The following is a 23,724-nucleotide window of genomic DNA, read 5'->3' as shown; positions in this document are numbered from 1 at the left end:
TGTTTGTTTGTTTTTTCTGAGAATTTCTTCAGGCTTTATAACAGCCAAAATAATTCCTGAATTTATGTTTCTATTACTCATTATCTCCTTCTACCAACTGCTTCACCCCCTGCCATATCATCTCAACCAGTACCTCTTCTAGATTTCTGTGAGAGTGATCCCTCTCCCCCAAATCATACTGTGGCTGAGAGCATTAATAGTGGACGCATCCTGCATTCTCAAAAAGAAAACTCCACCTACCAATGCAGGTTGGTATCTATTCAGCAGTTACTATCTATTTAGAAGGTTGTCTGAGTAAGTAGAATCAAAGTAAAATTTGAACCCTTGGTCTTCATTTCACTGTAGGGGAAAGGAATAATCATTTATACAGACTTATTATGTATCGGGTACTGTACTGGAGCTTTGCACCAAGCTCCAACTTTGGTAGTCTCTTCCCACCCACCCAATTCCCTCTCAATGAGAAGAGAATCCATTAGTTTAGGGACTAGATCTTAAGGAAAAAAAGGTATATTCCCAGCAAAAGGTAACCATGCAATAAGACCCGCAAAAACCTTGAGCAGCTAAGTGGTGCAGTGGATAGAGCACCAGAGCTGGTGTCAGAAACACTCATCTTCCTTAATTCAAATCCAGCTTCATCCACTAACTGTGTGACCCTGAGCCAAGTCCCTTGTTCCTGTTAGCTTTAGCTTCCTCATCTGTAAAATAAGCTGGAAGAGGAAATAACCAACAGCTCTATCGTCTATCTTGTCCAAGAAAGCCTCCGGTGGGTCATGAAGAATTAGATTTTATTCAATAAATTGAACAATAGCAGTCATAAGAAGGGAAGTAACTATAATGGTGTTTGAAATGAAATCTTTTTGTATAGATCTATAAAAAAAGAGTTCAAGATGACTAACCTTCGATGTTTCAGTGTTCCAATATATGGACGCATTATCTACCACCAACTCAAATTTGGATGCAGAGAAACTGAATTTTCCAAACTTCACAAAGTCAATTTTCCCATCATCATTTAGTTGCCAGTTCAAGAGGTCATAATATCCAGATATATCTCCATTTTCATCAAGTTGCAATGTTTCATTATTGTGGGTTTTAAATTTAAGTATCTTCATGTAATACATTAACTAGAAATCAGGAAACAGAAAAAGAAGCTTATCAAAATCCTTATAGTTTAGGAAACACACATTTATGATTAAAAAACCCTACTTCAAACTTATGTGGCCATTCATAGACTTAGATCCCCCCTACACATTCAAATCATTTAGGATCTATATGCGTTGGGATGAAGGAGAAAGCACAAAATCAAAATGGATTCCACAGATGGATGACAAAATTGTTGTATGGACTTTTGAGCAGGAGAAAAAAAGGGAACTGTATCACTTCCCAATTTCAGGCAGCATGTAGTGCTGTATGTTACAGTGAGATTCTTTTTGTAGAATATGGGGGATACACAACAGCTGGATAAGTATGGTCTTCTCTGTTAGCAGAAGAGAAGGCTATGGAGAGCCCCTAATCACTCCCATCCAATTGTTTCACTTTTCACTGAAGCTTGAGAATCCTCAGATTCAACACTCCTTGGAATGCTTTTGTTTAAAGTAAGTATAATAGGATGAACAAATTTTATTTTAAAGCAACCAATATCAAATGCCCTTGTAATTATTTCTGTTCAAGTACACATACAAAGATAGGAAAAATTATAGTTATATATATAGTTATTTACTTTCTTTTAAAATCTTGCATAATTCGGCACAATTGACATATCTAATCCCTTTGAAAGTGAGCAGAATAAGTTTAATCTTATTCAATGTGGTAACTCTTTAAATACTTGAAAATAGGCCTTTTTTTCCTCCCCTCCTTAAGTCTTTTTTTTAAATGTGGGCTAAACATTCTCTATTTTCTCAATGTATCTGTTGTCCCCATTGTCTCAAAGCCTAGTCATCCTATTCTGGACCCTAACTCAGCAAATCCCTTCCTAAAATCTGATCCTTAGAAGTGAGCCCTATCCTCCTGAGCTCCTATTTGAGAGCTGAATGTATCAGAACTATGACCTCTCTACTTGTAATCCCCATCCCTTTGAGGTATTGGAACTTCTGGCTAACTCCTCTAAGGGTTGCCTGAAGATTTCTTGTGTGTGTGTGTGTGTGTGTGTGTGTGTGTGTGTGTGTGTGTGTGTGTGTGTGTTTTAATTCTTTGTTCTTTTCTCAGAAAAGCTATTTTCTGGCCACAACTTATCCCTTCCTGTCTTTGTGGATCCCAAGTATGGAAACACACACCTTTCTCTAATACATCTTATGTTACTCCTCTCATACCATCATCCTAGCACTGTTTGGATGCTGACTCTTGTCATCCAGCCTATCAGCTATCTTTCCCATCTTTGGACTGTCTGTGGGGCAGGTGAGTATGTGTGCTCTCTATGTCATCATGCATACCACTGATTAAAATCATAACCAACATAGATAGATCCAAGGACAGATTTCTAAGAAATCCCAGCAGAATTCTGCCTAAAAGCAGACATTGGCCCTTCTCGGTCCAGTAATTTGATCGGTTTCCATTTCATTATCTATGTCCGTATCTCGCTATCTCATCGATAAAAATATCATGGGAGATTTAAGACATTACATTAAAGTCACACTATGGTAGAAATTACTGAATGTTGGTCCTTTCTTGAAACCCAGTTGTGATGGGATGAAGAAAGGGAGATAAGTTGAGAGAAGTAAATATCTGAAAAGGTGGCCAAGATGGAATAATATAAGATACAAGAAGGCTTAAGATCTCCCAAACATACTATATTGATTTCAATGCTATCCCTCTAGGATTGACAATTATTTCACATAGCTGCTGCCTTTTGCATATGCTTCTGATGAAGAAAAAAGCAACTGAGGTCATAGAAATCTTTCACCCCATGTCTCTTGGCAGACAACTTACCTGACTGCTTCTTTAACAATGTGCTCTAAAGCCAAGTCTACCAATGGGTTCAAAACTCTGTGGGAAGAACTCTTTGGTATGTTATCCAGCTTTCCCTCACTCCAATCCCATCTCACCATCTTCATGCTGTTACCCATCATTAATTTATGCCCTCAAATCCCAAACAAAACTCAAATTAAAATTGATCTGAAGTAGTCATTTATCTGAGTTGTCCCCTTTTATTTTCTCCTATCAAATTATTATGCTTGGGCAGTGTTTTTAAAAGACTATGAACATCTATTTGCCTCTGTGTGTGTGTGTGTATGTGTGTGTGATTCAATCTCTTTGTTCTTTTCTCAGAGAAATTGTTTTCTGACCACAATTTATCCCATCCTATCTTTGGGAAGTTGATTCTTGGAGCCCAAGCAGAGATTCCAAACTGGAAGAGATCTTTGATATGATATAAACCAGCCTTCTTATTTATAGAAAAGGAAAGTGCCCAGAAGGAAGTTAAGTCAATTAATCAAGGTCATCCAGCTAGTAAGTGGCAGAGCCCACACAGACCCTCTGATTCCAAATCTAGCACACTTTTCCATAAAGCACTTAGTCTTCTTGAAAAATCAGAGGGATATGGCAGCCAAGATTTTTTTTCTCATTTAGACTTGTAAAACAAATCAAGAGAGATTATGAGCAGCAATGACATAAAATAGCAGAAATTTATTTACTTATTTTTATTTTAAAATTTTATAAATTAATAAAATTTATTTATTTTCTATTTAGACATGAGTCTCAACTAAGCCCCATCATTTCTTTTCTTTCTTTCTTTCTTTCTTTCTTTTTTTTTTTTTTTTTTTTTTTTTTGCTGAGGCAATTGAGGTTAAGTGACTTGCCCAGAGTCACACAGTTAGAAAGTGCTAAGTATCAGAGATCAGATTTGAACTCAGATCTTCCTCACTTCCTCACTGCTCTATCCACTGTACCACCTAGCTGCCCCTAAGCCCCTAATAGATGATAAGCTGAATAAATGAGGCAACATTTTAATGGAATCTCCATATTTGAATTCTGCCACCTCAAGACATAATGTCTCATATGAGAGCTTATCCATCCTCCCATTTGAATTTTCACTGGTGAACATGAGACATAGATCTTTCCTTCAGGTATGCTACAGAAGAGTAATGCCAATGATTGGAAAAAAAACCATTCTAATTAACCGAACCTGGAAATTGATTATGAACATAGAGCCTTTCCATCCAAAGGAACTTTCACATCTAGCTACTAGCCCCCTTTCCCTCCTTGGCCTTCCTCTAAAAATCCTATAATAGGTTCATCTCACTTAAATGAAATTGAAAAGAAATCAAATATCCCAGGCACTATATATTCGGATTTCTAGCTCTCTTCCATCTTTATTCAAAAGAGAAAAAATATATACATTTTCTTCAATTCAACCTGAGAAGTATTTTAAAAAGTACTTACTATGTGTGTATATGAGTGTATATATATATGTGTGTATATATATATATATACATATATGTATATGTTTGTGTATTACATATATGTATAAAGTTAGAAACTTGCAGCTAAGTCGACAATGGGATTGGTGTTCTGTTAAATAAAGACTAAAAAAACCGTCATACCTGCCATGGCTCAAAGTCTTCCAAATAGGCACATGAGTATCCTGGTAAATAAGGTCCCCGTCCCTCTTCACATCTACTCATTTCATCCAGCGCATAAGCCAAAGCATAGACTGCATTCTTCACGTTATTTGTTATCCGGAGCTGGGACACATCCAAGTAGGTATTTTCCAGGTCCTCTAACTTCTCCTCTCCAGTGCAGAATTTATCAGACATAAAATAAGTTTGGTTTTCTTGTCCAGTCATGTTGACCCTGTGATCAGAATTATAGGGCACACTGCTGTTGGGCCAGGTACAGTTGAAAGCAGTCTGCCAGAACTCAATTGTAATGTTATCGTTGGGATCCTTGTTGGGATGAATATCATAAAGAAACTCCTTTAAGCCTTGTATATCAGCTCTTGGCACGGCAAACCCAATGGTTCCCCCAAGATAGGGGAAGTATTCGGGCTTGGCAATGAGGGAGGATGTTATCCAAGCCTCGCTGGCTATCCACGTTCGACCTCTTATGTCATGGTATTCAATTTCCAACAGAAAAGGACTGAGGTCAATATCTGATGAGTAAAGCACGATGACCGTGGCTGTGGAGTTTTTGATGGCCCAGATGGCATTTTGCATTTTTTCCTTGGAGTAAATCTTGGGGATGGTTTCAGAGAATGCCACGCAGAGATTAACCTTCTCAATTTCCTCTTTGAAAATTTTAACGCCGTACTTCCCATAGTCATCATCAGCTGCTATGGCACCTATCCAGATCCACCCAAAATGTTGGATAAGTAGCACTATTGCTTTAGATTGGCTCTGATCACTTGCCATTACTCGAACATAAGATGGGAACTGGTATTTATCACTAAGAACTGAGCAGGAGGAAGCATAGCCCACCTAGAAAAGAATACATCCCCCTCATTAGTACTGAACAAAAGAATACAAATGCCGTATATTAGACGCTCTGGCTCTCTCCCATCTCTATTCAGAAGAGAAAAAAAAATACACATTTTCTTCAATTCAACCTGACAAGTATTGTATTAAGCAGTTACTATGTGCTAGTCACCGGAAACAAAGACAAAACCAAAATAAATCTCTGCCCTTGACAAGCTTACATTCTACTAATACACTTCTTCTATAAGTACAATACTCATTATAATTCTATGTAAGCTATTATTAATTCTCAAAAACAACAATAATAATGATTAATACTATAAAGTTACATAAAGCCTGAAAAATGATTTGCATTATATCTCTTACTGACTGAAACAGTAAATGTTTAATCATCTATTATATACAAAACTATTCCAGTCACTAGGGAATACAAAGTTAAATAAAACTTAGCCCCAACCCTCAACAATGAAGCAACATTTATTAAGCCCCTACTATGCACCAAGCATTATATAAGGTATCTCATAAAGCTTGTAAGTCATCTATCTGAAAAATAAAACACCCACATGGAAAACTAAATTATTTAATATTACATAATAGATGTATATACAAAACCAAAGTATTTAAGGTATTTAGTTTGGAGGAGTAGAATAATGGTCTTCAGATATCTGAAAGTCTGTCAGGTGAAAGAAGAATTGGACTTATCCTATTTGGATTCAGTGGGTGGAACCAGGAGCAATGAATGTGGGCTTCACATTCTACCAATCGGAGCAGCCCATGAAAGGCTTAGATCCCTTCAGGAAATAATGAGGTCTTCAAGCAAAAGTTATGTTGTCTGTAGTATCTTGGGAATTGGAGGAAAAGGAGGATAGAGGGGGATTCTGGGAAGATGGCAGAATAAGTTAGTAAATAAATTTTCAAGCTCTCTAGATTTCCTTACAAATAGAAATTTATGCCTCAGGGAGAACATAGACTGATAAAAAAAATCTTGGGGCAGAATAGGGGTCTTCTTAGTATAACCCAGTAAGATCTGAAGAAAGCTATGAGGCTGGGCTAGTTCTATACAAACACCAAGTGGGGAGTTCTGGGGTGAGTGGGGTAGGGCTGCAGCTTCAACCAGGAACCTCAGAAACTTTCACCTCCTGGACTGTATGTGGAGCAGGGTTGAGTCCCAGAAGATTGAGGGACCCTCAGCTGATTGGGAATTTCAAGCTGTGCTGCAGAGCCATGACCCTGGGTGGGAAAGAACCAACATATCAGGAGTGCAGAGGTAGTGTGACAGGGACACTGCTGGCTGTGGGTATTTGCAAGAGGGGGAGCTCTTGGTTTGGGGTGCCAGGTCAGTGGGGAGAGCTAAGGTAAAGCCAGACTACCCTGTGATTAGTGCTTACACTAATACCTCTTATTAAAAAAAATGACTTGGCAAAGAAGAAAGCACCCTACCATAGAAACATACCATGGTAACAGGGAAGACCAGGATTCATCTTACATTAAAGTAAGAAAAACCCCTGCCCCAAAGAGTAATAATGTAAAATGTCTCCCTGCCCAAAGAGAATTTATAGGAGAACTCAAAAAAGAATTTAGCAATCAAATGAAAGACATTGAGGAAAAAATTAAAAAAAAAAAAAACAACTAAAAACCATCAAAGAAAAACAAGATTATGGGGGGAAAAAAAGGTCAACCAATTTAAAAAGGAGATAGAGTCTCTCAAAAGTGAAAACAATCCTTTGAAAATTAGAATTGGGCAAGGAGAAACCAGTGAAACTATGAGAGACCAAGAAATAACAAAATGGATTATAAATAATGAGAAAATAAGAAAACCGACAATCTAGAGAGCACATTAAGAAGAGAAAAATATAAGAACAATTGGACTGTCTGAGAGTTGTGACCACAAATAATGCAGGAAATAATCCAAGAAAATTGTCCTGAAGTGATAGACCATGAGGGGAAAATAGAAATAGAAAAAGATCTACTAATCATCATCTCAAAAAGATCTTTTATGGAAAACACACAGGAATATTATTGACAAATTTCAAAACCCCAGATCAAAGAGAAAGTTTCATAAGCAAAAACCAAACAAACAAACAAACAAACAACAAACAAACAAACAAAACAAAACCAACAATTCAAATATGCTGGATCTATAATTAGAATTGCACAAGACTTATCAACAGCTACAATAAAAGACCACAGGTCCTGGAATCATATCTACCATCCATCCAAAGAACTAGGCAAAATTATCAATAATACCAAATGAGAACAAAATGAACATTCTGAACAAACTTGCAGATTTTCAGGGCGTTTTATCATTTAAACCCAAACTTAACAGAAAATTTAACATATGAGGCAATATCAAAGATGAATTTCAATTAACTAAACATGAATGAATTGTTTAAACATGAACAAATTGTTTGTGCTTTTTCATGTTTTTCATATTTTAAATGTGTACTATATGTTCAAGATTCACATCAATGACAGCATACCTCAAAAGAAAGATTGACAGAGTTGAGGTAAAAACATTATAATAGTAATAGCAAGGCAAGTTAAGGAGCAGAATTAAAGCAAAGAGTCAGCAGGAATAGGAAAGATATGTGTGAAGGAGGGTGTGTATATATCTATATATGAATACATAAATATATTTTTTCTTAACTAGAGTTTTCTTGGGGATGGTGGAGGGGGAATGAAAAGAAGGGAAAGAATAAAGTGCAACAGAGCACAAAAGAACAATTTACAAGAAAGTAAAGAGGACATTTGTGAATATAATTTCTTCTAATAATAATATATATACTTTCTTAATCTGATAATTTGTTGTTATGTGTTTTGAATCCTCTCTGACATTCTACTGGGCACATCATAATGTTCTCTTTTGTTTTGCTTTATTTTGTTTTGTATCTTTTTCTGTTTTTCTTTTCTTTCTTATTCTTAAAAAAAATAAAAATAAAAAAGGAAGGAGGATAGAGCAGATGAAATATTCACTAACGGCTCTTTGAATTCTAAAATTCTGTGATCTTAAGTCCAAGGAGAAGGCCATTTCTGACCAAAGGATGAGGGAAGGTTCCTTGGAGGTTATGGATCTGAGTTGGGCTTTAAAGGCCAGGAAGGAATTCAATCAGTGAAAGGGAAAACATTTATCAAAATCTTTGTGAGTGTGCTTTGTACTTTCTCATTCATATTTCTTCTTTTTTCATCATAGGCCAAAATTTGGATAGGAATCTTTCTTGAGTGGCCATATGATATAATGGATAGAGCTCTAAGTCTGACGTCATGAAGACCTGGTCTCAAGCACTCACTCAATGTGTGACTCTTGGCAATTCACTTAACCTCTGTCTGCCTCAATCTCCCCATTTATGAGATGATGGATTTGGACTAAATGCTTCCAACTCTAAATTCATGACCCTCTGATTCTCCTGAAGCACAATGGCTACTACAGTCAGGCGTACTGAGTAAGCACATGACCAACCCCCCGAATTGTCTCTACTGGAGTATTGACTGATTCTGATCAACTTTTTGCTCCTTCTGCACAGATTGCAGAACCATGGCGCGTCAGAATTCTAGCAAGTTCAGAGACTAGCAAGACTATTGCATCCTTACCCTATAAGAATAGGGTAATGATGGGAATTCCCTTGATGACAACGTGTGAGAAATGACTCCTTTGGATCCCAAATCTATTCAATCAAGATTAATCATTTTGATGTGATTGCACACTGGTAGTCATTAAAAGTTCCATATATTATGCCCCAGAGCTGTGAATTGCTGTTGTTAAGTTCACTTGCTTAATCATAGAAAGCAAATTAGAGGCCCTCCACCCTTGTTTTTCATGTCATGGTGACCAAGCCCAGTGTGGCAAAGATGACTCAATTACTTGGAAAGTCTTCCAACTTATTTTTATACCTCTAAACCACTCAGTCTTGTCCAACATAAGCAGGTGACTATCTTATGACCACTTAGTCACTGGAAGACATCCCATGCTTCTCCCAGCCTAAGACCCACCCTTCACTGATATACTCCTTTATAATTAGTACATCATTTTTGACATTTGAAGCAAGGCCCATCAACCAATGGGGTTCTGTATTTTGTGACACTTCTCTAGAATGTTAAATCTGTTATCAAACCTTATAAAAATAAGGCCCTGAAGGAAGAAGGCATGTCAGATTGTAAGAAAGAGTTAAGATCCACCTCAATAGAGGGAATCATGGGCACTTTATTAACGCCTCAGAGCTTTGTCATAGTGATTTTTCTGGAGGAAACTTTAAATTCCAGAGTAATTTGTATGTTAGCTTTCCAACAGTGGGAACTAAAATGATATGTGGAGCCCACATCTAGCCCTATTCAAATTTGGAGTATTAATCAAACGCAGTGGCTTTTTGTATGATTTGCATCTTAGGTGGACTTCAGAGTATTTTTAAAGTTGATTGGACAATTATGATCCCCACAAACACTGAGAAGTAGGTCATCCAGACTTGGCTTGAATCTCTCCAGGAGGAGGGAGAGGAATTCACTATTACCTATCTAAGTAGTGTATTCCATTTGGGGGAGGGAGGGAAGATCTCACTGGGAGATAGTATTTCCTTAGGACAAGTAAAAATTCAACAGTTTGAAAGAAACTTGTACCCATTCCTTCTAGTTCTGTCCTCGGGGGGCACATGCCACATATCCATATGATATCCCTTCAAATACCCAGAGAAACCCAAGACTTCCCCTCTTAATCTTCTGTTCATTGAGCTAACCATTATCAATTTCTTCTAGTAATACTCATATTATGTATTTGAGACTTTTGTTCAAGCTATCCAACTATTCAGATTGGAACAAGATTAGTCTAGCCAAAATAGAGCAGACTATGACTGTCACTTCCCTAATCTTGGGGCTCTCGTTTATATAGTTTAACATCACATTTTCTTGATTGCCAAATTCAGCTTGTAGCCCACTAAAAAACTCAGATTTCAGATGAAATTCTGTCTAGCAGCAGCACTGTCATCTTGTACTTGTAAAAATGACTTTTTGCATCCAGTTGTATTTTTTTTTTGCCCATTCTGAGGCCAGATTTAAATCAGGGCTTCAATAATGGAAGCCAAGTATTCCATCCATTGCAACAATTACCTGCCTCAGGATTAACTTCTCAAGGGGAAGGCACACCTGAGGAAAAAAACACAAGCCAACCTTTCCAAAAAATACCCTTCCAAAAAGAACATAAACTGCATTTTCGTTTTTGCCATTATCTCCCTCAAACATGACTTGCTCTTTTTTCTTGCACTGTTAATCTAGATCAAACTCTTGAGTTACCTGAGGAAAGTAATAGAGGCCCAGGAGCCTGGAAGTAGCCACCGATAGGGCAGATGCCCCTGCTCCCACGACCCCAGCAAGCGGGGCACCGGAACTGCATCGAAAGTTGGGCTTGTGTTCATCCTGCCCTGTCAAGAATGACAATGTGCTTTCCATCGACTTGGAAACGGCGTAGCAGGTATCAAAAATCTGGTAGCCCAAGGTAATATTAGGCAGGATATCTTTCCTTTCGTTGATCTCCTTGATCGTATGGATCATGGTTTTGGTCCAACGGAAACCTCGGAAGTAAAACCTGGAAAGGAAACCAGAGGCCAAAAGTTAGATGGTGGGAAATTGCAAACTTTTTGCTTCTTGCTTCTAGTAACAGTGTAAGGGCATGAACCCTATTTAATAGGAGCTTGTTGACATGAAATATAAGCCTCTGAGAATAAAAACTAGTTTATCTTCCAACTTCCAACATTTATCACCAACCAACCCAAGACAGCCAGAGAACTATTCTCAATCAGGAAGCTCTGGATTCAAGTCCTGTCTATCATGATCACTGACTGTACAATCCTGGGCAAATCACTTAATTTTTCAGTAAGACTATAAATAGGGGAAAAAATGGTGATGCTCTGTACTGGTAAAGGAAATTATCTTATTGGTAGTTCCCTATTCCAATGAATCAACAATCAAGTCCTCTCTTCTCCCCTCCCCACAAAAAAAAAAAAAATCAATTAAGATTTGTTAAAAGCCTACTGTGGTGCAAATATTCTCTTAAGTGACATAGAGTTGCACAGACATGCAAAGCTAAATACAAAGATAGAAGTGAACCAATCCTTGCTCTCAAGAGCTATTATTCTATTGGAGGAGACAACATGAACATTTGTAGATACGCATGAATGGGATCCAAGCTGATTCTCATGGGGAGAGCAGGAAAGTCAGCCTCTATGGAGAAGGTGTTCATTTAGCAGAGTCTTAAAGGAGACCTGTAATTTTTAAAGGCTGAGGTAGAAGGGAGAGCTTTCCAAGAATAGGGCAGTCAGAACAAAGGTTCTGACTAGGGAAGAACAGAAAGAAGACCAGTTTGGCTTAATTGTTAAGTGTGGGAAAGATAAGATTTGGGGGCTAAGTTATACAGAGATCTAAATGTCAAAGAGAACAATTTATATGTAATCCTGGAAGCTTCAGGGAGCCATTGGAGTTTATTAAAAAGGAATCATGTGACTAGACCTGTGCTTTGGAAAAATCACCCTAGCAGTCTTGTCTTAAGATAAATGTCACGCAGGGTCTTACACTTAGAAAGTCCTTGACAAAAGCTAAGCACTGTCTCACACATATGTTGGCTCCTTCATTATAGATGTCAGATTTGAGAAGATTATTGTTGCTCATGATGGCCGTATCACAGTGACTCTCCCATAGCTTTCCTCATAAGGTCCAAGATCATATAGCTTCAGAGACAGAACTCTGAGTCAGAGTAGAGTGATAGGAGCATCCCGGGGTCACCCTTCTTGTCCAAGCTGATCACTGGCCCACTTTCCCCATGCCTGAAGTTCTCTGCTAGCCCCGAGCCTTCCAGCATGGCTGCCCATACCCACTCCTTGCTCCCTTTCTGGCCTACAGCTGCCTTCTTTTTGGGAAATACACATCTTTGTCCAAGTCCTTAAATGCTCTTGCTTGGACTGAATGGGTTCTACAGAAGGCTGAAGGTAGCCACTTACTGCTGAAAGAAATAGATTCTTTTCTTTGGCTTTTTTAAGAAGAGGTCTATGGCTTTCCTCCAGATATCCGGGGAAGGTCAATGACAACAAGAGCTCAGAGCAGCTGGTTGATCTCCTCATGATGAGCTCAGGAATGATCCCTCCAAATTAGGGAAGAGATATGGCCAGGGATGCCACTAGGAATCTTGAGCACACTGGTCATCAGACCACAGCAAGAAGAAGAAAGGAGAGACCATTGGAGAAACAGTGAATACAGGGTACAGGAGGAAGAGTTTTGAATTTAAAGGCAAGTTCAAATATACAAAAGAAGTAGGGTAAAATAGAGAACCTCACTGGTTGATGGATCTTGCTCTTGAGGGTCAAAAATGACTTATTAGCAGAAGGGGCTCAGGTTGGATGAAACAAGGGCATCTCTGACTAAATGGTTCCTAAGTTCAGAAGGAAGAAATTGAAACTATATCCACTCACATGAAAGAGTGTTCCAAATCACTACTGATCAGAGAAATGCAAATTAAGACCACTCTGAGATACCACTACACACCTGTCAGATTGGCTAAGATGACAGGAACAAATAATGACAAATGTTGGAGGGGATGTAGGGAAATTGGGACACTAATACATTGCTGGTGGAGTTGTGAAAGAATCCAGCCATTCTGGAGAGCAATCTGGAATTATGCCCAAAAAGTTATCAAACTGTGCATACCCTTTGACCCAGCAGCGCTACTACTGGGATTATATCCCAAAGAAATACTAAAGAGCGGAAAGAGACATATATGTGCCAAAATGTTTGTGGCAGCTCTTTTTGTTGTAGCTAGAAACTGGAGGATGAATGGATGTCCATCAGTTGGAGAATGGTTGGGTAAATTGTGGTATATGAAGGTTATGGAATATTATTGCTCGGTAAGAAATGACCAGCAGGAGGAATACAGAGAGGCCTGGAGAGACTTAAATCAACTGATGCTGAGTGAAATGAGCAGAACCAGAAGATCACTGTACACTTCAACAACAATGCTGTATGAGGATGTATTCTGATGGAAGTGGAAATCTTCAACATAAAGAAGATCCAACTCACTTCCAGTTGATCAATGATGGACAGAGGTAGCTGCACCCAGAGAAGAAACACTGGGAGGGGAATGAAAATTGTTAGCACTAATATCTGTCTGCCCAGGTTGCATGTACCTTCGGAATCTAATGTTTATTGTGCAACAAGAAAGTGATATTCGCACACATGTATTGTACCTAGACTATATTGTAACACATGTAAAATGTATGGTATTGCCTGTCGTCGGGGGGAGGGAATAGAGGGAGGGGGGGTAAATTGGAAAAATGAATACAAGGGATAATATTATAAAATATATATATATATATATATATATATATATAATAAAAAATAAAAAAAAAAAAAAAGTTGGACAAAAAAGAGAGATCCAGAGATAAAAATAAATAAATAGATAATTTGGGGAATTTTCAAAGCATTAAGGCATCCCACCCCTGCTGGGTTTGGATATGCAATTTGAGTAAAACAGGATGGAAATGTCTTTGTCAGATGTCTTATGGTTGCATAAGTGAGCTTCATAAGCTGGTAAACAAGTAGTGAATATTGCGTTAAAGATGCAACATATAAGAACCTATCTATAAAGATGAGAATAATCTTTTTAATTAATTAGTTTTAAATTAAGGTAAGAACTGATTAATACTGATTGGAATAGAGAAGGGGTCCAAATGAATTATTTCTCACAGTTACTTTTAAAAGAAAAGGCCAGGGTTTCAGCCCATAATTTCATTGGTATAGGAAATTTCTAGGTGAGAAAAGTCCATCTGCTAATGCAGGTTGGCAACTTCTCTGCAATGTACAGTCTTAGAGTATTACTCACAACCGTGAGGACTTCAATGACTTATGCAGGACCACACAGCCAGGAGGCATTGGGAGAAGATGTGAACCCAGGTTGCCCTGGCCTTCTACCCATTACACCCTGCTGCCTCTCTAATATTACTATTATCAGGATCATATTGCTACTTTGACCTGCAAATGATTAGAAACTCAATAACTGTTCCCTGTGCTTCTCTTCAGAATGGCCCACTAAAGGAAACTTCCTCAGACAATGTCACTGTATGATCCTCAACATGTGAGAAAACAGGGTGTCCAAAATGCAACAGAGGACTCCATTGGGCATCAGAGTGTAGAATAATTCAGGGAAATGGGATAAGGGGCCCAGGTCCAGGGCCCCAGCCAAAAAAGACTTGGGGCATGATGGCAGCTGATGTTATACCCAAAGAGCCTTTAGAAGATCAGGACTCTGATGTGATCTATCAGCTGAAAAACAATCACATGGCTGAAAGGAATTACCTGATAAGTCAGCCAAAAGGCAATCAGATTGCAAAAATGGATTACACTTGGGGAGAATACAGGCCTTTTAAACCAACAGGGCTGTGTCCAGTACAAACAACTCCAATGTAATTGCCAGATGATGAGAAGAGATTTAGAAAGTGGTGAATAGAAGGGACCAGATAGGTTAACTGCCTGGGAGAGAGGGTTTGCTTGTATTTCTTCAGATGGAGAAGGAATCAGATGGGTGCCAACAAGTCGTATTCGCCTTGTCCATCAGAGAGAGACAGAAAAAGAGAAAGACCTCAAAACAAAGGAGAAAATCTAAGAAACATCTGACACTGAAAGAGCATGGCTAATAAGAAGACTGTTAAAAAACTTTAAAACCAGCAGGAATCAATCATTGGATTTCCTAACACAAGATGAGACTAATGGACAATGAACTTGTGGATATTTATAAATTCTCAATTTATGATTATTTGATCATGTTATTTGTTACATACTTCTAGCATGTGTTATGTTACTATGTTACTCTGTGTTTATGTAATCTATGTAATTATGTGTAATGCCTCCCATATTGATAGATTTATGTTTCAAGGTCATACTACCCTATGTTCTAAATCAAAAGAAAGGGGGAGATGTTAGGTTCTTACTAAGTGCTAATGAGATAATGAGATATTAGGTTCTTACTAAGTGCTAAGTCGGTACTTGACAATTCTCTAGTTCCTGCCATGACTGGGAGTTTTACTTGTGAATTTTTGGGGAAGAGCTTGCATGCTTAGGAGGAGCAAGTTCATTGGTTGAAGTAATTTTTCCCAGAAGCCCTTGCATTATCCCACGCCCATATCATGTACTAGGACCAATTGTGGGAACCCATGTCCCCAGAATTTCAGCTTTAAGAGAGATCTTAGAGGGCACTGGTCAAACATCTATAGGAATGGGCGCACCCGCTAAAGCAGACCTGATGAGTCATTCAGCTTTCACTTCATGGAAGAACTTACCCAAACCTCAGGAAGGCCATGCCATTCTGCAATAATTCTATGGCAAAGAAAGCTTTGAGTCTAAATGTGTCTCTGCAACTTCCAGAATCAATGACATCCTAAATCTAAGCACTCTAAATGTGGGCAAAAAAAAAAAAAAAACAACCCTATGGGGTTATCTATTTCTTTTTTAAAACCAGAAATCAGGCAAGTCAACAAACATTTATTAAGCATTTACTGTGTGCTGGACCTTGTGCTCGATGTTGGAAAGACACCCCATCTCCTTTCTCAGCTCTCAGCAGTTTATGATCGAATGGACTGGAAACTTTAAAAATACCCCAAAGTCTACCTAAGATGCAAGTCATACAAAAAGCCACTGAGTCTGATTAATATTCCACATTTGAATAGGGCTAGATACAGGCTCCACATACCATTTTGATTCCCACTGTTGAAAGGCTAACATACAAATTGCTCTGTTTAGGATTTAAAGAATCTCATAGTAGGACTCCAGTTTATCTGTCTAGCCTGATTTCACATTATACTTCTTCCCACACTCTACATTCCCACCAAACTGACCTCCTTGCTTACATTTCCCACCTCTGTGACTTTGCACAAGTCATCCTTTGGGTTTGGAATGATTCCTTCTTTAACTCTGACTCTGGAGGTACCTATCTCACGTCAAGAATCACCTCAGAGGGCACTTCCAATGCCAGACCTTTCCTGGACCTTCCAGCTGCAAAGGTCACCCTTCCAAAAATCATTATATATGCATTTTGTTATTTACTTATCTTCCCACTTAGGTTACCAAGTATAAGTTTCTTGAGGGTAAACACTGATCTCAAGCCTCACAAAGTGCCTGCAATGGAGTAAGTATTTAATGCACATTTATTAAAGTGATCTGAACGAATCGTTCCAATGAAAACCATGTTCCTCAAACATATGTCCCTCCTTCTATTATTGAGGTGATGCCATAGGCTGCTACGTAGGGAGATGAACAGCACTCCAAGTTGAGCATTCCCTCGGAAGACTCCCTTCCTGCCAAACCGACCCACATCAGGGATGGTGATTCATTTCTCTTCACTACAACCAGTTCCTTCTTGAACCTTAGAATATCTAGTTTTCCCCTGGCTCTCCTGGACAATTCAAGTAATGAAAACTTTTCTTCCCATAATCTGACTGAGATACAATAGATTTAAAAAATAACCTTTTACCAAGGAACTAAGTTATCAAATAAAAACCAATCAGGAGGGGCTATAAAATCAGTTACCATCAAGTTCACATGAATGGGCAATTCTGTTTTCATTTAAATGGCATTGACTCTTCTCTAGATCTTTTGGAGCAAGTCAGAAAGAGAGAGAGAGAGAGAGAGAGAGAGAGAGAGAGAGAGAGAGAGAGAGAGAGAGAGAGAGAGAGACAGAGACAGAGACATAAACAGAGAGACAGAGACACAGAGAGAGACAGAGACACAGAGAGGAGAGAGAGAGAGAGAGAGAGAGAGAGAGAGAGAGAGAGAGAGAGAGAGAGACAGAGAGAGACAGAGACAGAGACATAAACAGAGAGACAGAGACAGACAGAGAGAGACAGAGATGGGGGAGACGGGGGGAGACGGGGGAAGATGGAGAGACAGATGGAGAGAGAGACAGAGAGACAGACAAAAACAGAGACAGAGACAGACAGAGACAGACAGAGAGAGAAAGAGAGACAGAGTGGAGGAAGGAGAGAGCTATCTTTCTGTCCCTGAGACACAAGATTAACAGTGATCCTTAGCCAGAAAAAGTTAGTTACATCTTTTATTCAGAGTCCATCATGTATCAAATAGTCTATCCAATATGGAAACATACTTTCTTTGGGAGTAAGAAGCAAGAGAAGCACTGGAAAGGAGGAAATTATAACAGGAGAACCCCCATCTTTTTAATATCACTTAGTATCTACCCTGAGGTTAAGGAGGACATATACTGACTGATACCTAGGGGTCATCAGCAGTGACAGTGGGCAGGGGGGAATCTATCCAGAGTGTTAGATGACAAACTGCATGAATGGGCCTAATTCTGCCCAAATGAATCTTAATAAAACAGAATCCTGCTGCACTGGGGGAAATATCAAGAGAACAGTCACATCCACAGTCAAAGACATGGGGGAAATATTTTTGAAAGTATCCACATTTTATGAGGGAAAGATTCAAACTGAGATAGAAAAATGAGAAAACAAAACAAAGATGGATAATTTCTATGATGGAAACAAGTGTGGGAGCAGGAGAGGAAAGCAGGATGGTCTTTATATGGGACATGATCCTTAAGTGGGTCCTGGAAATAAGAATAGGGACTAAGAGTCAAGAGTCATTAGGGACTCTCTTCATCTGAAGAGATGAAGTGAGACTCATTCAAGGCATGGTGTACCTCTGGGACATTCCATCCTTCAGATATCCACGCCTTTCCGTGCATCCTACAATTGAGTTCATTTTTTTCTATTTGCATCCCCAAATTTTGGCATTGACCAGCACAAAGTTTTCTGGGCAGATATGATATCGTTACGTGTCTGATGGCCATAGGATTTGTTTTCCTTCATAATACTGACATGATCAAAATGAACCCTTTCAGATTCAGGCAGCCCCTAGAATCAGAATAACCTAATGATAAGCTAGGACTGATTTTCCTTCCGAGAAAAGTAGAACATTGTGCTCACTCGAGCTAATTCAAAGCCAAGTCCAAAAATACTAGAATTGGATTGAATCTGGACCCACAGTGGGAGCACAATAGAATCATTTTCTACTTTGTTCCTTTCCAGCCTCTCGCTACTTTTTCAGACTAGAAGATGGGATCCCCTAGAGAGCAGCGGCAGGAACAAAGCCGCATAATTTCTGACACTGGTGAGGAAAACAGGAGGGCGGCTCTAATGGTAAAACATAATATTAATGATAGCCATGGCAATCACTCACATTAACAGAGCACTTTATTTTTGCATGCAGAAGCAATCACAGGTATCTATTAAGCAAAGACTATGTGTCAGGCATTGTGCTAAGTGCTAATGACACAAAGAAAGATAATACACACACACGCGCACACACACACACACACACACACACACACACACACACACATCATAAGCTTCCTGCTCTCAAGGAGCTCATTTCCATTATTTCTTCCATTATTTCTTAATTATGAATCATAATTAAACTTTGTATCTCAGATTTCTTTGCACCCTGTGGGTATTTAATAAACTTCTTGAATAAAAAAAAAAAAATGAAAAAAATAAACAGATGAAGGAATAAATAAATGATGAAGGAATAAATGAATGATCTGTACCATAATTTTATAAATATAGATGATACAAAAATTCATATCCCTGGATAATCTCATTAAATCATTCAGCGAGCGCTCAGTCCTAGGCACTTAGGATTTTTCCTTAGGAAATACTAAGGCAAAACCCAGCAACATTGAAATGTCCTTGCCCTCAAGGAGCTCACATTCTATAGATCTAATTATCACATTCTCTAAACAAGAGGAAGGAAAGACAAACAATTCAAACTGAGATAAGGAACAAATCAAATAAAAACAATTTCTATGATGAAAATGACTGTGGGAGCAGAAAAGGAGAGAGAAGAAGGATAGTCTTTATATGACATGTGACCCAGGCAGTGGGTCCTGGAAATAAGACTAGGGACTCAATAAGGAAAAAATGAAGTGAGGTTCTATCTCAGGCATATGGTGTACCTGGAGCATCCCATTCTTAGGATATCCGTACCTTTTCATATATCCTACTAGTGAACTTTATATATTGTCTCATCCAAGAGATTAGAATAAGACTCGTTGAGAATAAGGACTGGCTCATTTTTTCCTATTTCTATCCCCAGTTTTTAGCATTGCTCTTTTTTAATTGATTCCCATCAAGATAATGGGAATCCTCTTACTAACATAATTTCATCCTTCTTTCCCTTAAATTTTGCCCTGGTGAGTCCCACATGAGCAAAAATACCCCTTCAAAATTTTAGCATCCCCTTGACAGCTTCCTTTGGGCTCTTTATAACTTATCCCTCTCTTCTTCAGCAATCCTAGAAAAGGCATCTTGGGGTAGAATGTTAGAGAGACAAGGTCCACCAGATTTTACTCTCTCTTCCTGGGAGGTCAATGTGGGGGCCCTTCCTGTACACCTTTAATCGTGCCACATTTGTACACATGTTTACCTTGAAGGTGATTGGCTCCAGGTATGGGAAAGTGATAAAAGAATTTTTTGATTCCCTTTCTGCCTTCCTGCCTAATGTCAACAGGTTTGATGGGAATTCAATCCTCCTTTAGGACACAGCCCTAGAAAATCCATGTCAGCTTCCTCCTGGAGAAGCCCCCACAGACACTGAGGGACCTGAGATGGGTAGGAGAAACCTGGATGTCAGCATAACCACGCTAGGCTCTGAGGGAAATACAAGCTTTAATAAAACACAGGCTCTTTCTCTTCTGGAGTTTAGGGTATACTGGGGAGCTAGCCACTCTCAACTTTTAAAAATAGAGGGAATGTTGGCTTTCTCCTTTTAGCATCATTTCTTCATCTTAGTTCTCTCTTCCTCAATAGTGTAGATGTTCTATTCAAGTTTTCTTGCTTTTTTAATGAGCAAAGGTGGTTTGGGAAGGAGCAGAATGGAATATGATATAAGGGAGAAGCAAGGTGGTATTTTAAAAGCTTGAGAACCACTGGCATAAGTCAAAGCTTTCATATCCTGATAGTAATAGTCTTATAGGCATTGAAGATGAAAAATTATTGCTGCATAACTGCCCTCCCGAACAGCATTTCTATGCTTGTCCACATTTTTTGACTCAGAAAACATTAGATCATTTTTAACTGGGGGCAGCAAATTTTTTTCTCAAAAAGCAAAATCTACAATTGACTGTCCTCTAACTTTACTAATAAAAGAAATACTTCAAAATTTCCTTACTGAGAGAAGTTAGGAGGAAAATGGGAAGAGATGGTGAAGCTTCAACAAGGTTAGGTCTACCTAAGTTTTGCCCCAAAGTGCCCATATTTGGAGTGGGAGCTCATGCCCTCCCTAGGGTAGTCCACCAAGTCTGCCATCCTTAGCCCCACCTACCCCATAGTGACCACAAGGGTGTCACCCTCTCCCAGAACATTAGTACATTCGCCACCTGCTGCTTCATCCTATTTTGCCTCCCCCCAGAGAGTTTTAGCAGAACTAAAGTCAATGTGGAGAAAAGGGGTATGAATGTCTCCTGGGTTAGCACTCCTTTGACCATTTGACCTGGGTATCAGAATTCTTTGCTCTGCTGGGTGATAGGGTATGTATCCCAGAATTTTGGAGTTGGGGGAGGAATTTCAGTGGCCATCCAATCAAACCAAAAATTTATAAATAAATAGATGAATTAATAAATGAATGAATGAATAATAAAACAAATAAATACGTGAATGAATTGTTGAGAAGGAAAGGGGAAAGGAAAGGGGAAAGGAAAGAAAGAATGTGAATTATTTTACTTTGTGGATCAAAAGGATATCTCTAATTATAATTTGTCTTACTTATTCCTCACTTTTCTCCCCACTTCCCACATTCAAGCAAGAGAAAAGAGATGACAAGAGAAATAAAAGATAGCCAAAGCTTTGTTTAACACAGTGATTCTCAATGTTGTGGTCTCAAGACCTCTGGAGGGAGTCTCTCTGAAACCCTTTCAGGGAGTCTTCAACATAAAATTGTTTTCATGATAATTCTAAGATGTTTTAATTTTGAATATGGTAAATATCAGTAGATATAACACAAAAAAACAAAAGCTCCTTGAAGGAGTTTTGAGTATAAAAGTATAAAAACCCAAAAATTGAGCATTACCTGTCTAATGTACCCAGAGTTTGATCACCATTTCTTACCATAGTGTAAGTTTTAATTTCTTTAGATTCTCAAAGCAAATGGAACCAAAACCTGAAATCTCATTGTTAAAATAAAGTATAGTGCAGGCAAGTGAGTGGGGCCACTATACTCTTCCTTTTAAGGAAAAAAAACCCATCCTAACAATTAGAACTTTTAAAAAGTAGAATGTTTTTCTTTATGAAGACTTTCATTATAGGTCTTCAAGCAAAGGCTGAATGAATTTTTCTTGGGTGGATCCTAGAAGAGATGCTCTTTTCTTTCCTTTCCTTCCTTTCTTTCCTTTCTTTCCTTTCTTTCCTTCTTTCCTTCTTTCTTTCCACAAATTAAAATTATTTACATCCTATTTATCCCTTTTTAAATGTTTTGAGTGTATTATAAAACCACTATAGAAGAAAAAAGTAAAGTAAAGTAAAGAAAAAAGTAAAACCTGAAAATCATATTGAATTCTAGAGGCAAAGATTCATGAAATTGACATTTATGGAAATCTGGCCCATGTTTTGCTTTCTTATAATAGAAGCGACACAAAATTGCAGATCTTTAATCCTACAAGCCAATTCTAGATGTGACACATTCATTATTCAGTGGAATCCTCAGGGGAACCATTAATATAAGCTCTAACATAGACCAGAGCCTCCATAAAATGCTTCTGAAAACCTGATTAGGGAAGTTTGGCCAAAAGATGATTTGCCATAAACTTGGATTTCTGATAGATTTCACTGTAATAATAATAATATCCTAAATTGGATTTTTTTTAATTTTTCAGACTGATTTTAGAGCCCTGGAATGGAAGAATTCTTAAATATTAAAGTTTAATTCCTTTGTACAGAAAAGAAAATGCCTACAGAATTTCCAAGGATTCCTCAACATTGACAAAGCCAGGGATAGAACCCAATTCTCCTGATTCTCTATTCCACCACACCCTCCACCTTTCCCCCCAAATTGACCAAGACTTACCCTTCACATCTGGGTGATACCGGCTCCAAAATAGATTCATTTTCTGGAATGGTCCGGGAATGAATAGGAAACATTCCTCCTATAATAAGTGTGTGGTTTGTGGATTCCACATATCCATGTAAATCAAACTTTCCCAGCAGTCTACAGGTTGGTTCTGTATCGCCCTCAGTCATCAAGGTGATGGGGAAGAAGACCAGCAGAAAGACCAGCAAAAGGGGAACCACAGACTTTTTGGTGGGGGCCATTTTTATAAAGATCCAGTGGAAGAAAAACCAGCCTGAAATATGGATGAGTTCTTACGATGCCCTTTGATAGCAAATCATCTTCATCAGCCAATGGAAATATGTGTGTGTATGCACTCATGTATTTGAGATTTTCCCCAGGGGTTGAATTGCTGCTGCTTTTGCTACTCACTACCTAATTGTCAAGCCTCAATCAATCAGCAAACCTGGAGCTCACCTGTAGCAGGTGGAGCTGGAGGATTAAGAACATTCATTATCCCTGAGAAAAGCACCTGGTAAAACAGATCCCAAGTCTTGGTCCACAATAACGAAATGAGATGAGAATTATTCACAGGACTTTCTCTGAAAAAGAGCAAAACCTTTCATTCCACAGGCAGTTCTTTAGCACCTACCATGCTGAGAATATAGACAGAAATTGCTGATATATATATATATATATATATATATATATATATATATGTATATATATATATATATATACACACACACACACACACACACACACACACACACACACACACACACACACACATATACGTGTGTTTTCTGCATCCATCAGAATGGAAGGTCCTGGGACACAGGGACTGTTTTTTCCTTTGATTCCTGGCATTCAGCACAATGCCTGGGCAAAGGAAATGTTTAATCAAAGGCTGCTTGCTTGCTTGATAAGTTTCCATCCTATTGGGAGAGGCACACAGGTAAAATTCAATAAAGAAAAAGGAGTCTGGGGAAGGAGGCTAGCAAGTGAAGCTCCAAATGGCAGCTGGCAGAGCCTTGGCGGAAGGCAGGGCTTCTAAGAGTCAGACATAAGAAGGGAATCTTTTCCAGTCCGGGAGGAGAGCTTGACAAAGACTTGGAATGAGAAATAAAATGCCCCCTTCAGGGGCTTGCTAGAAAGCTGATTTGACTACACTTTAGAGAGTGTGAAAGAGAAAAAAGAGAAACATTCATCCATCCTGGAGATGCAAGGCCCTCCTCTC

The 23,724-nt window shown here is 38.6% G+C and overlaps 1 protein-coding gene across 2 annotated transcripts in view; it reads right to left on the bottom strand.

The window, feature by feature from the left end:
* Nucleotides 1-23,724, bottom strand: part of LOC141560209 (vomeronasal type-2 receptor 1-like) — a 52,703-nt gene that overhangs the window by 7,096 nt on the left and 21,883 nt on the right. The window contains exons 1-4 of one of the 2 annotated variants that reach the window (XM_074298059.1): nucleotides 22,503-22,615; nucleotides 10,683-10,974; nucleotides 4,536-5,408; nucleotides 897-1,121 (exon numbers count right to left, since the gene is read on the bottom strand). In XM_074298059.1, coding sequence (XP_074154160.1) covers nucleotides 897-1,121; nucleotides 4,536-5,408; nucleotides 10,683-10,974; nucleotides 22,503-22,576 — 1,464 coding nt within the window. In that variant the 5' untranslated portion in view covers nucleotides 22,577-22,615. Of the gene's footprint in view, nucleotides 1-896; nucleotides 1,122-4,535; nucleotides 5,409-10,682; nucleotides 10,975-22,502; nucleotides 22,616-23,724 lie in introns of those variants that run through there. The other variant, XM_074298060.1, reaches the window with a different exon arrangement.

The sequence above is a fragment of the Sminthopsis crassicaudata genome, chromosome 3 (genome assembly GCF_048593235.1).
Source record: "Sminthopsis crassicaudata isolate SCR6 chromosome 3, ASM4859323v1, whole genome shotgun sequence".
Lineage (NCBI taxonomy): Eukaryota > Metazoa > Chordata > Mammalia > Dasyuromorphia > Dasyuridae > Sminthopsis > Sminthopsis crassicaudata.
This window is presented reverse-complemented; position numbering and strand designations above follow the sequence as displayed.